This window comes from Corythoichthys intestinalis, chromosome 7 (genome assembly GCF_030265065.1).
Source record: "Corythoichthys intestinalis isolate RoL2023-P3 chromosome 7, ASM3026506v1, whole genome shotgun sequence".
NCBI classification, from domain to species: Eukaryota; Metazoa; Chordata; class Actinopteri; order Syngnathiformes; family Syngnathidae; genus Corythoichthys; species Corythoichthys intestinalis.
The window spans coordinates 34,493,073-34,508,167 of NC_080401.1; the positions used below are offsets into that span (position 1 = coordinate 34,493,073).

At 38.8% G+C, this 15,095-nt stretch overlaps 1 protein-coding gene and 1 pseudogene across 1 annotated transcript; both read right to left on the reverse strand.

Annotated features, from left to right (window-relative positions):
- Positions 1-1,658: 1,658 nt before the first annotated feature.
- LOC130918395 (transcription factor 7-like 1-B) lies at positions 1,659-3,985 on the reverse strand. Its single transcript, XM_057840076.1, has 5 exons — positions 3,929-3,985; positions 3,692-3,842; positions 3,501-3,608; positions 2,947-2,983; positions 1,659-2,080 (listed from the first exon to the last, which is right to left on the reverse strand). The coding sequence occupies exons 2-5, from the start codon at positions 3,779-3,781 to the stop codon at positions 1,659-1,661; spliced, it is 657 nt and encodes a 218-aa protein (XP_057696059.1). The 5' UTR covers positions 3,782-3,842; positions 3,929-3,985.
- Positions 3,986-6,211: 2,226 nt separating this feature from the next.
- LOC130918396 (protein Hook homolog 1-like) lies at positions 6,212-14,879 on the reverse strand (annotated as a pseudogene).
- Positions 14,880-15,095: the final 216 nt, after the last annotated feature.

A 15,095-nucleotide genomic window follows, 5' to 3' on the forward strand; every position in this document is an offset into this window, starting at 1 on the left:
GACTAGGCAGTGGTTATTACTACCGTAACCGGCGTCTCGCAAATTGTTATTTTTCTTTTGCCGTGAACTGCTCTGATAGGTCAATCGGTATATTATTTGCCTGGTAGGAATTGGTTATTTTGCCGTGACGTGACCCATGCACTGCGTTCTTGCCTCGTGACAGCCCATTTAGTTCTACTACCACGGTTCAGGGCTAAATAAAGCATGGAGGCGAATTACCAGTTACGGCAGAAATAATCACTTCGTATATGCTACCAATTTTCTCTGTTCCACACGGTACATATTCCACGTATCATTGCAAGTCATTGTTGTAGTCACCAATTAAAAATAGTCTTTTTTCTAGGTCCTAAGGTCAACATGGAGAACCACCCAGATTATGTACCCTCCATCTTCCAGAAGAAGATAAATTTAAAAAATATATAATAATTGAAATAACTTCCCATTTATTTCATTTGTTTGAAAACAAAAAATGCCTAGAATTGATTAAGGTCAACTTACTGGGTGACTTTATGAGGTAGTTGTAGATGTTTCCGAACCCCACTGCAGGCCATTCCTTTGGACTGTTTATCCAGCTATCAGCTGCGACTTTGCATGGGCAGATTTGCAAGCCAGTATAGGCAAATTTTAAGTTGTATCGCCTCCTCGCGTCTGTCTGTAACTCGTGATAATGATAAGTAATGTTTAAGACGTTTTTATGAGAAAAAAAAAAAGACGCAAAACACAGCTGAAATATATGAATTTCAGACAACGTTTGTCTACGGATGTTTATCTGTGCGTACCCTCTTCTCAAAATATCGACACGTTGCTATGCGAGATGACGTCTCTGCATTTCCGGGTTTGGGAAGGGACGGAATGAACAAAACCTTTTTTTTTTTTTTTTTTTTTTTTTAAACGCAAATTATCCTCGCAGTTACAAAAGTTTATATTGGTAAAACTACACAGACATCCTTAAACCTCTTCAGCTGCTCTTTAAATTTTTTCTTTGGAAGAGCCCAAATGTTGAACTAAATAGGCAAATATTCTCTACTTATTCAGTTTTAATGTTTATTTAATCTCTAATTGATTTAATTAATGACATGAGGTTAGGTAACATAATTTAGCATCATTAGCATAGTATAAGTAAATAAGGAACTCACCCAAGAATCCGATTCAGTGAGTAGTCCTCTGCAGAACACATGGTAACTTTTTTAGGTTAGTTTAGTGTAATTTCACTTTTTTATCAAGCTACTCAAGTAAGTGACTATTAGCGATAGCATTGCTCTTGTACGGACTGCTATCATAGGGGTAAGATTGGTAGTACGTCACCCAATGCCTTCAGCTTGCTGAATGGGGTGATACGAACGTTACGCCTGCTCTCTGCTGGTTAAAATTGTTATTGCAAGTAATGAAAAAAATCTTGAACGTGGTAATTTAAAACACGAATGGGGCAACTGACTGCAAACCAGAATTCAAAGCTACTGGACCATTAGGAAGTGACAGATTCAAATTTCCTACGACAATCGGGTTAAGTTCACACGAGTAAAATAGTTGTCATCTCAAAAAAACCACTCCTGGTATAAAGTTTACACAGTAAAAAAAATATTTAATAAAAAATGATAAAAACGACACTAAAAAGGACAAAAATAAAATTCGGTATTTCAAAATATATACAGTACTATTTACAAATCAAAAAGTGATGGATCAATGTGGAGATCTGGCCATTGATCAAACGGCTGATTTGCCAGCTCTTCCAACAATTCAGTAAATTCCTGCTCAAGGCTGGGCGGCATTGTGAGCTCCGCTGCCAAGTCCGAGGAGGAGGGAGGTGGATTGGTGACTGGGGCAGCTACTGGAGTGGGGGCCGGTGTCCGGGCAGTAGTGGCACTGGCCAGATAGCCAGAGATCTGATCGGCACCAACAGTAAAGGCAGCGACCGGATAGGCAGCAGCTGGATAGCCAGTGACCGGATAGGCAGCCACCGGATAGGCAGCGATCGGAGGGACAGTCACCGGAGTGGCAGCCACCGGAAAGGCACCGACCGGAGTGGCAGCCGCCGGATAGGCAGCGACCAGAGTGGCAGTGGGGTGATGGCTCATGCAACCTGAGAAGAAAAGAAACACAGATTACTTCTCACATCGTCAACATTGCAACATTTTGTCCCCACAATTACAGTATATGACTTTATTTCTTCTCCAATCTTAAAAAAAATACAACTGTTGTCACAAAAATGCATCTTCCTTTGTAAAAGTAAAATGTGTTTCACTCGATTAACCCTTTATAGGACAAGTGTTTTAACTCATTGGCTGCCGTTGACGGCGCTAGACTTCAAATCAATTTGATCGCAAGAGGGAGAAAAAGAAACTACAGTTTTATTTGTAGCCATTTTAGATTGATTACTTTTTTATTCATAATTTTGAGTTCGGTGTGAAAGCTGTGTTGAATCTTATTTATTTTTAGTATCAATTTACACATTTTCTCTACATGTTTTTTCAATCAAAAAAGGAAACAACAGTAAATCATCTATTCATTTTTATATTAAATATTATTAATTAGTATATTAAATTAATATTTTTTTAAATAACAAAACATTGAAAATATGTATTATTTATATTTATTTATTTAAAAAAGACTAATAATATTCTTATATAGAATACTAATAACATTATTATTATATTATTAATACATGTCATTACTATTATCACTAAAAACAAGAAATCATTTAATAATAATTGATAATAGAATAGGATAGCTTTGTTGTCATTGTTACATCAAGATACGAGATTGTGTTGCTATTTTTTACCAAATGACCAAGAATAGTCCCTTGCCCTATAGAGGATTAATTGGGTGTCACTCAAATACACTAAAGTACCAATGGGTATCTCAGATTAAATGAGTTTTCTCGGAAAGATTAAACTCCAAAATTAAAAAAATTAATTAATTAATTAAAGATACAAAAAAGAAACTCACTTGCTGCATTGGAACGCTTTGTCCTCTTTGATTTGCCCTGGGGAAAAAAAAAAGTTTACATCAAAACCAGGCTCCAGTGAGAATACGCATGCTAGTATTCAGTGGTGCCTTGAGATTTAAGGTTTGGAACATCAATGAAAATTCCACTCTTTCATTCATTATCATTGTAAAAAGCAGCAGATTCCACAATTGTAAACATTATGTTAGGGTCTGAAAAGATAAAAATGCCAAACAAGTTCATTTAATTGCTCATTTGACCATGAAAGTCCATGACCAAATGCTCGTGGGCTAATGTGGCTAACTCACTCTCGACGTGTTGGGTGGATTTGACCGATTAAATATTTTGTGATCAACTGATCACCAAAAATTTATGAAATCGGTCCTGATCAATCGGTGCACTTTTACTCTGAACTTCACATAAATGGTATTTTCCCCATTTGAATGAATAGAAATGCCATTAAAACATCGCCTAAAAATGACAACTTCTCTTGAAAAAACCCTTTTGTTCCTCAAAGCACCACGGTGGGTAAGCGTATTAGTATAATAAGACTTACGTAGTTGTCTTTGACCGACCAGTTCGGATATTTTATTGCGTGCTCCTGTTCCAGTCGCTGTGCCACTTCAAAATATTTTATTTTGTCACCGACTGTGAGCGTTTGCCACTGTGGACAAAATGACACGACGGTCAATACATAAAAACATACACATACAGCAACAACAGCAGTGCGCCGACGGACCAACTCACCATTTGTCCCAGGAGTTTGCTGACTGTGCCACTATCTTTGTCTGCATAAATAATTTTTAAAAATGGGCGCTGCTCTTTTGCATATACCATGAATGCATTAAGGGGCTTTTTAATATAGTTTTTCCCCCGCTCCACTGATTTCCTTTTTTTCCTATTTAAATAAAACCAGAAACAAAACAACAGTCAGCTCATCGTCACCAATGCGCAGATGTGTGGGGAATTGTGGAGGAATCTTACAAGGTTGGCGAGGACTTCTCTTGAGGAGCAGCACCATAGACGGACTGTGGGAGTATGTGCTTCACAGGCCCCTGGCTACAAAAAAAAAACACTAATATTAGGCAATGAAATGCAGCGTGTATGTCTGGATGTTAATAGTATTTTACTTACACATCTACTCCAACAGGATTTGGGAGCACTGTCCAGACTCCAGCATCCAAATTGTGCTAAAAAATAAACACACAGAAAAAATAATATCATCTAAACTCGTGTTTCCCAACTATTTATGAACCAAGGCACATAATTTACAAAGACTACATTTTAACAAAAAATATTGTAAAATGTGGATAGTTTCATCTACTGCTTGGGTGGCAAACTCACCCTTGACACAGGCCACATCATGAGGGAAAGGACAATGTCTGCTAAATAAGGCTTCCATGATTAACCGACGAAGAGTCGATGAATGGTTCAGAGACATTGTTGAATGAACTGTTACTCAAAATTTTTTTTTTTAACAAATAGTTTCTTAATACATGTACTGTATATATATGAATATATTTTAATGCCGGTTTTATTTGTGCCCGAACACTCATGTTTCTGATACTTATTTGACAAATTCTGCCAGCTATGAAAACATAAAAGCACAAGTGTAAGAACCGTTTAACATTTATACAAAAAACGAGACTTCAATGCTGAGCATCAGCAATAACTGAAAAATAAAACGCAAATAGATGAACTGTCTACTTGTACTGTTTTTAAAGGCATTTGAAGTTTGGGGCACAAAAAGTGAAAGATTTTTGTTTTTCCAGGAATCTTAACTACAATGTAAAATTCTTATGATTATTTTTGTTTCTTACCTGTTCGTGAGCAGTAGAGCTTACAAGTTCCTCACATTTGGATGGTGGAGGGCAACGCAAATCATTATCAATTAAATCAAACAAGGAGTTCCACTGAACCTTGTTCAAAGTTTGGAAGGACTCCATTTCATTTGATGAAATTGCTTCGGATTTGCAGATGATGTTCGCACACTTCTTGACGTCGTGGACGCAGAAGATGGAGTGATGGATATATTACACCTGACCGTTAAGTCAACTGCTTCTCTGACGTCACTACGCAACCACGTGGTATTCGGCAAAGATGGGCGTTTAGCGTTCAATTAGCGAATCAAATAATCGCAGATTTAATTCGATTCGAAAGTTTGCATGGTAACACTTCCCTCTTTGATCTGCGTGACGAAATGTACCACCGCTTGTCCAATAGGAAGCCGCAGAAAGTACTAACAGTTAAACTTCAGTTTATACTGTATAAATAACTCTCATCAAATTGTTAATAGTCATTTATAAACACACCGTTGCCATTTAACAACCTTATGTAAAGCGATGTGGGAAAGAAAATGTTACCTTCTTACAATGGCGGCGAGTCTGTCTGCCATGTTGTAACTTGTTAGCTTTCCGCCAGGTTAGCTTCGTTTACCCCGACAAGCCACTGTAAGCAGCGAGTTTACAATTTTACAAGTTTTCACAAACATGCTAAAAGCATGTAATAAGGACAAAAACAGTGTCATTTCGTCCCCAGAAGTTATCGGGAGTAGCCTTTTGATGCCTTATTCTTGCTCACCAATTAGCCGTACATGCTAGCCCAGAAAATACATACAAATGGGTGGGAGAGAAAGGCTGAGTTGTGGAGAGGGAAACAGGCCAAATAATCATTCCATATATGATACAAAGAAAAAATGTTATTACTCCATTTACCATACAAAAACAAACTATTACACCAACAATTGCACCCTCTACAATATATAATACTTGTATGATTTAACTACTTTAAAAAAAATACTAATTGGAAAATTACAAAACAAAATTAAAGTGATAAAAAAAAAAAAAAAAAACTAAATCAATAATTATTAGCCATGACCAGTTATTTTAACACAGAAAGAGGAAATATGACAATTACTATCCAGTAATTGCTCCACAACAGCAGTGCAAACCCACTTCAGTAACCTTTTAGCTAACTGGTGGAAATTGCATTTGGCAAGGGCACTTTGCGTAGAGTGCTTCATAAAAGAAGTATTTTATAAAGTATATAAACTATTTTTTTTAAACGGTTTCAAATATGGCCTAGGCTGGTTTACCTGATTTTCTGTTGCGTGTGGCTTATTAGAAACGTACAAACACAAGACTGCAGATAATGTAGCCTGTAAAGTGCTCAACAACATGACACCAAAGAATGAACGCAGGATTCAGAAAAGCTTGTTTAATTCAATCACAATTTTGCTTTAAAACATTTCTTTTACCACCCAGCATTAAATACAGCTAAGTGGACAATGCTATTTTACCATCACACACAAGAAATTTGTTGTCGCTCTAAGCAAAATTAAGTACATCTGCATATTCACACATGGTGACAGAATAAGTCTGCCTGGTTTCTGATAAAGCACTTAGCAAACCCCAGAACATCAACACCCCTGAATAAAAACTATGCAATTGTAGGAATCTGGCAATTCTAGAACATTAGGATTTTTAAAAAGCTGGTGTTTAAATCATATAGTTTTATCAGTGCAACTCCACAGTTATTAACATGATACATGCGCAAATTTCCTGCCCCGATTGTCCGTTAGTCAAGAGTCGGTGGCTGGCACCAAATCTATCAAACTTCCCTCACATGAACAGAGGAAAGCCTGATATTCATCAACAAAGCCTAATGCAAGCTTGGACATCACTCTGCTCTTCTAAGTAGTTAAAGATTGTCAGGCTTCTGTTCAGTCAATATGGGAAATGTTCCTGATGTTCTGGTGTCAGGGCAACGTCTACTCAGCTGGGCGGCCTCGAGCCCCACCATCCTTCAGCAGTCTCCCCGGCACGGACATGTTAAGGTCACTTGAGAGTGTATTGGTACGTTATCTCAGGGGTTCCACTCCACTTTGCCAAAGCAGTGTCATGAGGGGTTAGCAGATGTATAAAAAGAAATTACCCAATTTATTTAAAGTATAAATGATTTATTACTAGAAAACAATCAACGAAACTGCACAGAGTGCCAGGTAGAACAATTAAGACTCTTCTACTACTGTCACCTGTCATTATGATGTCAGCACTGCTCACAAAAAATTGGGGATACACTGGCTGAAAATTTAGTATAAACCTAAAAAGAACTTACATCCTTAGGCGGTGAAGTTTACCTTCCCCAAACTATGAATTTCTCCTTGTCAGCTTTTTGTTAGGGAATAGAAAATGGTGCAATTGCGAAGTTGGATGTTTCTTTAAATATTTAGAAAAGGTCAAAATAAATTAATCTGCAACGGTAATGTTCTAATGAAAAGAATGAAAAAAAATCCATGAGTAAACCCACGCAAAAATGAATAAATTCAGTAAATATGCATTTTAAGTTCCTGCAAAATTTTCATCCAAAAGCCGATATCGCCAATTTTGTGAGCAGTGTATATATTTTTTGTATGCTGTGCCTTGGCTCAATAATGGTCTGGGAAAGCTGACTTAGCTGAACGAGGAGAGGCACGTAGCTCCAAGCAACTCTACTTGGCAGTGGTGCTGGGCACACTAATGGAAAGTGCCCGGCGAGGGGCGTTAGACTCTTGCCGCTGCTGGGACAAGAAGGACTGGCCAGAGGATAGCGTGGAACCGGCGCAGCCGCCCAGACGCGACTCGATGGCCAGCTTCTGAAAGTTCAGACTCTGATGGGAGACAGCGTGATCCTGATCGTGGGCGCAGGCTTGGACGGCGGCTTCAGAATCACATCTTGGACCTTACCTTGTTGCACCAAGCGGAGACTATCAGTTTCTCCTCGTACTCGCGCAGTCGGGCCTGCTCGCACTGATGCTGCGGAGTGACATTCATCATGTTTGATTTAAATTTCTCCCAATGTAACAGTAGAAGATTAAAGGACACACACAGAATAAATACCTCCAAGTTGAGGATCTGCTCATCTCTGTCAGCAACCTGGTTCCTCAGAGCCTGGATTTCAGCGGTAGCCGGGTTCAATTTAGGGTCCAGTGCTCGGATCACCTGCACGCAGGGATCTAAACGCTCAAAACCTTCAACTTCTTCAGTAGAAGAAATAGGACTTAAGTCCACCCATGTTACTCACATTGCGAGCTTTCTCCAGGTACATTTTGTACCTCTCCTCCATGGCCCTCATGTCATCATCCTTCTTTTTCAGCGCAGCCAAGAGCTATTCCACCTTTAAAGCTGACCAAAAGAAAATTGGACTGATTAGAGAGTTCCATCGTGGTGTGATAACGAGACATAGTTCTGAGTGTTGTTGTGCTGCAGGTCTTCCCGTATCTCTTTCTTCTTCAGGCTTTCGCCCAAAGCCTAATTCAGCTGGACACTGAAAAACAAGCAAGTGGCCTCTTAGTGTAAAGAAACATCCAGTGCATCCAGAGAGTGTTCCCAGTGCTTCACCCTGTCCAAAAAAATAGTCACGTGACAAAAGAGGGTACACTTATTTAGCGACGCATTGTTTGCCATTAGTGTTTTTCTTATCAGTATTATACAGATATGACTGCAATACCATATAAATGTATGATTTCATGTTACTGTATATTCACATCAAATTGAGTGGAGGCCTTTTTTTCAAATTATAAAACAGTAAAAACCTTCTCTGCAACTATTCCATTTTTAAAAGAAGGACTGGTAGGAAAAAATGCTTGCCATAGCTAAAAGGTTGTTTTTTTTTTCTTCAAAAATTGATCATTATTTTGGGTATTTTGCAGGAAACATGAAGTCAATATACATGATTTGCTTTTGCAGTCCGCACAAAATGATGCGGTGGGCCGGATCTGGCCCCGGGCCCAGAGTTGGACGCATGTGATTTACAGTAATTTTGATGTCACTACAGCTTTTACTTATGTTAGCAGATGCTAAAGTGTGTCCAGATTTGCTTACAATTTTGTCATATCATATCTATAATGTTATTCTAACAACTAACAAGGAATAAGAAAAGCCTCTTATGTAATCATAAAAAAATAATAATTATATTTTGAAGACTATAGAATATTTTAGATATCAAGTTGTAATCCTACATGAAGGACTTTGATATGTAGGTGTACACTACCAAAGAGTTGTATATTTCTTAATGCAGCACTTAACATAAGATTTGCACCCCTGTCACTTCAATTTTACTATACTGTAAATTAAACTGAGGCAATCGAGCCTTTGATAGCTGATTACCATGAATATGTAGTACAAAAATCAGAAAAGAGAAGTTTAGAATTTGGGATTAACAGTGAGAAACTGTTAAATGGTCATTTCAGAGTTGGAGGACATTTTATGTCCCACCATTCAAATTTTACATAATTTAAATGATAATTAAATAACATAAGATTTGCAACCCTGTCACTGCAATTTAACTCTAGATTAAACTGAGGCAATTAAGCCTTTGATAGCTGATTACCATGAATATGTAGTCTAAAAATCAGAAAAAGGGAAGGCTTATTTTTCAAGAATTTTGAAGTCAAAACGTCCCCCAATTCTGGAATGACACAAAAGCTTGCAAATGCACTTTACCCGCTTGGGAGAGTTGGTGTTGCTGCGCTTGTGTGCACCGAAGCTCCTCATGGATTTCTTTTAGAGAGTCTCTCTCCACGATGATCCGCTACAGGTGGAGGGAAATATAATTTGTGCTGCTCACATTTGTTAACATCCTCCACATTTTCTAGCGAGTCCCACCTCTTTCTCCTTTGTCACCAGTTCGTATTTCTCCTCCAACTTTTTCATTTCAAAGTCTTGGTCGTCCCTTCGCCTCGTTTCGTCTGACAACTTCATGTGAAGCTTTTGGACCTGGAGGGGCGCAAACAACCAGAATACACCACATTAGGCGTACATAATTTTTTTTTTCTTGAATGAATCAAGTATATGGAATAATTCTCAAAACCATTTCATAGATACATCTAACTACCTGGCACTTGTATGTTTCCAACTGTGCCCGGGCAGCGTTGGCCTTGCGCAGTTCCTCCTTCAGGCTGACAGTGTTCTGCATGTAGATGGTGTTGTTCTCCTCTAGAAGCTTCATCTGCCTCTTCAGGTCTCCCAGGTTCTCCAGTTTGCGCTTGTATGTTTCCACCGAAGCCTCCAGCATCACCACTCGATCTGAACAGTTCCTAAAAAACAAAATGAGATGTTTTCACTAGAGCTGGATACCAGCGGGAGGCAAATAACATTGCTCATCTTTGGAAACCAAGTAACAGACCTCAGTGCATCCAGCTCATCTTTGAATGACCTCGACTCCTCCGCCAGGCCGGTCAGCTCGTCGTGACGGTGGTGGACTTCCACAAGCTGCTTCTCCAGCTCTTCGCAGTGTATTCTGTAGTCGTCGTTTGCGGCCTTTAGCCTGAATAAAAAAAAATTTAAAAAAAAAAACATTTCATAAGGCTAAGTCCAAAATTGGAGGGCATTTTGTCTTCGTATTTCTTAAAAAAATAGCCATTAATTTTGCTGATTTTATGCTACATGTTCATTAATAGGTAATAAACTATAAAATGCTTTATTGGCTCAGTTTACAGTTCAATGGTAACATTATTATTAGATACCAGTCATTTATTTAGTTTTACAAATCAGTACTTGACATAATCACAGTAACAGAGTTGCGACAAAATATCGAAATGGTGATATATCGTGCTACTTTGTATCCCAAAAGGTTATTGATATGCTCCTGCCAAGAATTGAGATGCTGTTTTAAATAGGTGTCAATGTCTAACAAAAATTAAAATACTAAGGAACAAACAAGTTGCTACCAAAATCTTCTACCAAAATCTTCTAAGGCTGCATTAACCGTGGCCACTCCCCCGTCTCATCTGGCTAGATGGACCTCTTCTTGTTCTCTTACTCTATTGCATCTTTACAAACTAACTCCGTCTGCTAATTCCCATTAGCAGTCCTGGTGCATCCTGTCTATCCGTCCTGGGAGTGGATCTCTCCTGACTGTGGTACTCTCCAAGGTTTCTCATTTTCTCCCAAAGAGTTTTTGGAGTTTTTCCTTGCCGAAATTGAGGGTCTAAAGATGGGGGATGCCCAGGACTTGACCTTTATTTATTTCATTTTTATTTATTTCATCTGCTGTTTCTGACTGTGTATCATATTGCCTCTGCAAAGCCCTTTGAGACAACCTTGTTGTGATATAGGGCTATACTGTACAAATAAAATTTAATTGAATTGAATTAACGGTGCTTGACACCCAATCCATTTAGACTGAGAACATTCGAAACCAGACCATTCACGGTCATTCTGTCTGATTTTCAGGGCATTTACAGGTCATTTTCTGTTGAGTTTGAGTCACTGTAGTTGCTGCATTTGGGTGATTCCCAGGTCACTTCCTGTTCTACAGAACAAAATAAACAGGAAGTGACCCATATAATACCCCAAAATCAACAGGAAGTAACTGAAAATCAACGGGTAAATGATCTTAAATGGCCCAAAACTACTTTAATCATTGCCTGGCATTGGCTGCCACTGACGGCCATAGACGTTCAATCCGTTTGAAGTGGGAGGGATGGCAGCCACCCTCCCAGTTCAAATGGATTGGACGTCTACTAGTGATAAACTCTTTCCAGTTCACAGCAGAAGCTTATTTTTCTGTTTGTAGAATATCCTAGAATGATTTCCTGACCAATGTATAGATAATCGTTGTATCGCCTTATCGTCAGATCATTGTTATCGTGAGCGTTGTATCGCAAATCATATCAAGTCGTGAGGTACCAAGAGGTTCCCACTCCTAGTTGCAAACATGTACTAATGTTGGCTTTCTTTCAGGAGTAGAAGCTAAACATTTAGCTAGCTGTTACTGCACACCCAAGGGGACATTAGTTCTGTAAATAATAAGAAAAAAAAAACCTCATCTGCTCATAGGCATAACAGAGTTGCTGAAGGTAGAGAGACATTCAAACAAGGCTAACTACTTTTTAAAAATATTAAAAAATAGAAAGCAACTACTTTTTAAAAATATTAAAAAATAGAAAGCAAGCATATAGTAAGTTTGCTCTATCAATTCTTTTGAAAACCTGTCCGATTAGGTCACATCAAGTGTTTCTTCTATCACACTAACAGGCTTGTGTGCATGTTGTTGGACACACGTTGCATGAATAACAATTCATACTGGAATATGTTTATTAAACCAAAAAAATTTTGCTGACGGAAAAACAAAAACAACAATGGTCAGCAGCCATTATGAAACCTTCATCACACCATAAAATGATATTCTTCATAGATGTTTCACTTAATGGTAGCTTTGCATTTTTTTACCATTAATTTTTAGGGATGTCTCTATCCGATCTCGTAATCGGAAATTGGGCCGATCGCGCCATCGGAATCAGGTGAAAAGGATCGGGTATTTAATTAAAAATTATGTTTTTCAGCTTCATGCTTGTACAGCTGCTCACGCTCCATCCTGCAAAGCAGTGTGACCAAACTGTTTTTCTTGGTCACCAGTGCAGCTGGCGTTTGGTACTTAAAGTGCGTATGACAGGATTAAAAAAAAGTCTTAAATAGCATTATTATATGAATTAGAATGATATTTTGAGACGATTCGACTATATACAACAATTTGGCAAAGCGCGGATGACGAGAAATTAGTGTTTTAATCCGTCGTTTAGCCACGCCTACCATTATAGGGCTCTCGCGTCCTCTAGTGATGGGTCCAGTGATACTAATGCGCCGGCGCGCGCGCCGAGCTCATGGAGCAACCCCTGCATCGGTGCGCGTATCGCTACAAGAAAATCACGTGACCGATGCATGAACTCATTGAACTGTGTCGACACAGTCATGACGCGGCAAACTGCTTCAAAAGGAAGCGCGTCTGTCAACGCGATGGAGCTGCTGAAACAATCCACATCTCACGGTTACTTCCTCGTTGTCTACATGCTGTGGAAATGGACGTAAGACTGGGAAAATGCAGTTGTCATCTTCCATTCAAAATACAATTAATTTTAATGTAAATCTGAGTTTATTAGTGTGACAGGTACACACGGGTCCGTCATTTGTGGAGCCTTGCCTACACCTTTATGTGCATTCGACATGTTAGCTTAGTGGTCAGAGCGAACGCCACTCGTTCCCGACGCGTAGTGCGAGCGGGTTCGAGTCCTGGTCAGAACTTATCGCACCGCAAGACCAAAATTTTCGGTTTTACTATTAAAGTTATTTTTTTTTTGCAGGTGAAATGTTGCATTTGTACTTTGTATATGACTAACCTGCCATATACAAACAGTTGCCACCTCCTCAATGCTGAAGCATTACTGGCCCAAGCATGAGAATGAAGTTTCTGATAATCCCAAAATAAACACAGGTATAGAGCCATTCCTTTACTTTCCCACAGTCACTTTTTTGGTAATTTATTAGAAATCTGTAATTAAGCTATAATTTATTTTTTGTCCACTTCAATTTCTTTCTGGTGGGTTATGGTAGCACTTAGATCACGAAGTGGGGAGTCAAGAAGGCAATGCAACTGTAGATGAAATTGCAAAAGTGCAACGATGCATGGCTGAGCCGAACATGAACCGAAGCCAAACTGAGCCAATGGACATCTTATCCAAACCTCTTTCAACTGGAAATTCTTGTGCATGCTGGCATCATTGGTTCCATGCGAGTGTGTTGTCCACAGCAGGCTTGTTTGATTTTAAAAAGGTAACCAACTAAATTTTAAACATTAAAAAAAAAAAACTATGTTTTTGAATAAAATTTTATCAGAACAAAAAGTCCACAGGCATTCCTCATTCACCCATTAATTATTACTTACATTTTCACATTATAATATATGTTCACATAATTTAAAGATATGGAATAATGCAATGTGAATGCAAAGACTTAAATTATTTGATTTTACATGCTATGTCATCAATTCAGTGTCGGTCTGTCAAGTGGGTTGCCTGTAGGGATTTTTTATGTCCAGCAGGTGTCAGTATTCAATGACACAGTATCCACACTGTGTCAACACAGTGTGTCACTGTGTCGACACGCTTCATGAGGTCTCACGGACCCATCACTAGCGTCCTCAACAGGAGGATGACGTCGGCAGGGTCATGGTTTCATCTGATTTACAATCAGATGGGTGATTGCGACAAGCCGCCGGTCATCGGCCGAGTGGCATTTTCGGTGGACAATCAGCCACAAAATGCAAGCCACCTGAGTTTTAAAACGTGTGCCATAATACAAAAATATTATGTTTACTCACCTTTTGACACCCAAAAAGGCACACACGCCTCTCCCTGGTGCAGCTACAAAAGCCTGCAGCCGTTTGGCTGGCGTGATGCAAAAAATAAACAAATTAATCCGCAAAATCAACTGAATCCGCAGTCCATTTGCATGCTATAAAGTAATGCTGTATTGTGAGATGTTGACCCGGGTGCTGTCACATTCGCATTCGTCCTTAACCCGATCACTCATTTTTATGGCGCGGGATTCAAAAATTGAATACATACAACGATCGCTTCCACACACATCCAAGCGGTCCATTTCATTCAGGAGCATAAAACACCATGTGAAATATGAAGGTTGCGGTTTTCACAACAACAGCATCGCCGAAAGGAGATCCTTTGGGCCACAATTGTTGAATTTAATTTTGTTTTTCTTTTTGCACTTGGATTTGGAAATCATATTTTTCTGTCATCATTTAAGTTGAGACGTATTGAAGAGAACAGGAAGGTATTTGCAAAATGATAGCAAGCCACTTTGACATTGTTTGTTTGGAGGATCCTAAATGTTGAACTAAACTGGAAAATCTTCTTTATCTACCCCGTTTTAATGTTTATTTAATCTCAAATTGGATTTAATTGATGACATGAAATTAGGTAACATAATTTAGCATCATTAGCATAGCAGAGGTAAAAATAGGAACTCACCCAAGAATTCGATTCAGTGAGTAGTCCTCTACAGAACTCATGGTAACCTTTTTAGCTGAGTTCATTGTAATTTTATTTTTTTATCAAGCTACTCAAGTAAGTGACTATTAGCGATAGCATTGGCTCTCCTACAGACTAACCTATCCGTCAAGTAGTATGGTTTCGGCGTAATTGGTACAATTGCTTTCAGCTTGCTGACTGGGGCGATACAAACGTTACACCTGCTCTCTGCTGGTTAAAATTGTTATTACAAGTTATGAAACAAAATCTTACAGCGGTAATTTAAAACCCTCCGTGATATTGAATTCGATTCGAAAGTTTGCATGGTAACACTTCCCTCTTTGATCT

Bases quoted from the DNA above. Each gene is read 5' to 3' on its own strand.
- LOC130918395 (XM_057840076.1), bottom strand. From the start codon at position 3,781: ATGGTATATGCAAAAGAGCAGCGCCCATTTTTAAAAATTATTTATGCA. The intron at 2,984-3,500 runs GTAAGTCTTATT...TTTTTTCCCCAG, and splicing joins GGTCGGTCAAAGACAACTAC to GGCAAATCAAAGAGGACAAA. The intron at 2,081-2,946 runs GTGAGTTTCTTT...TTTTCTTCTCAG, and splicing joins AAAGCGTTCCAATGCAGCAA to GTTGCATGAGCCATCACCCC.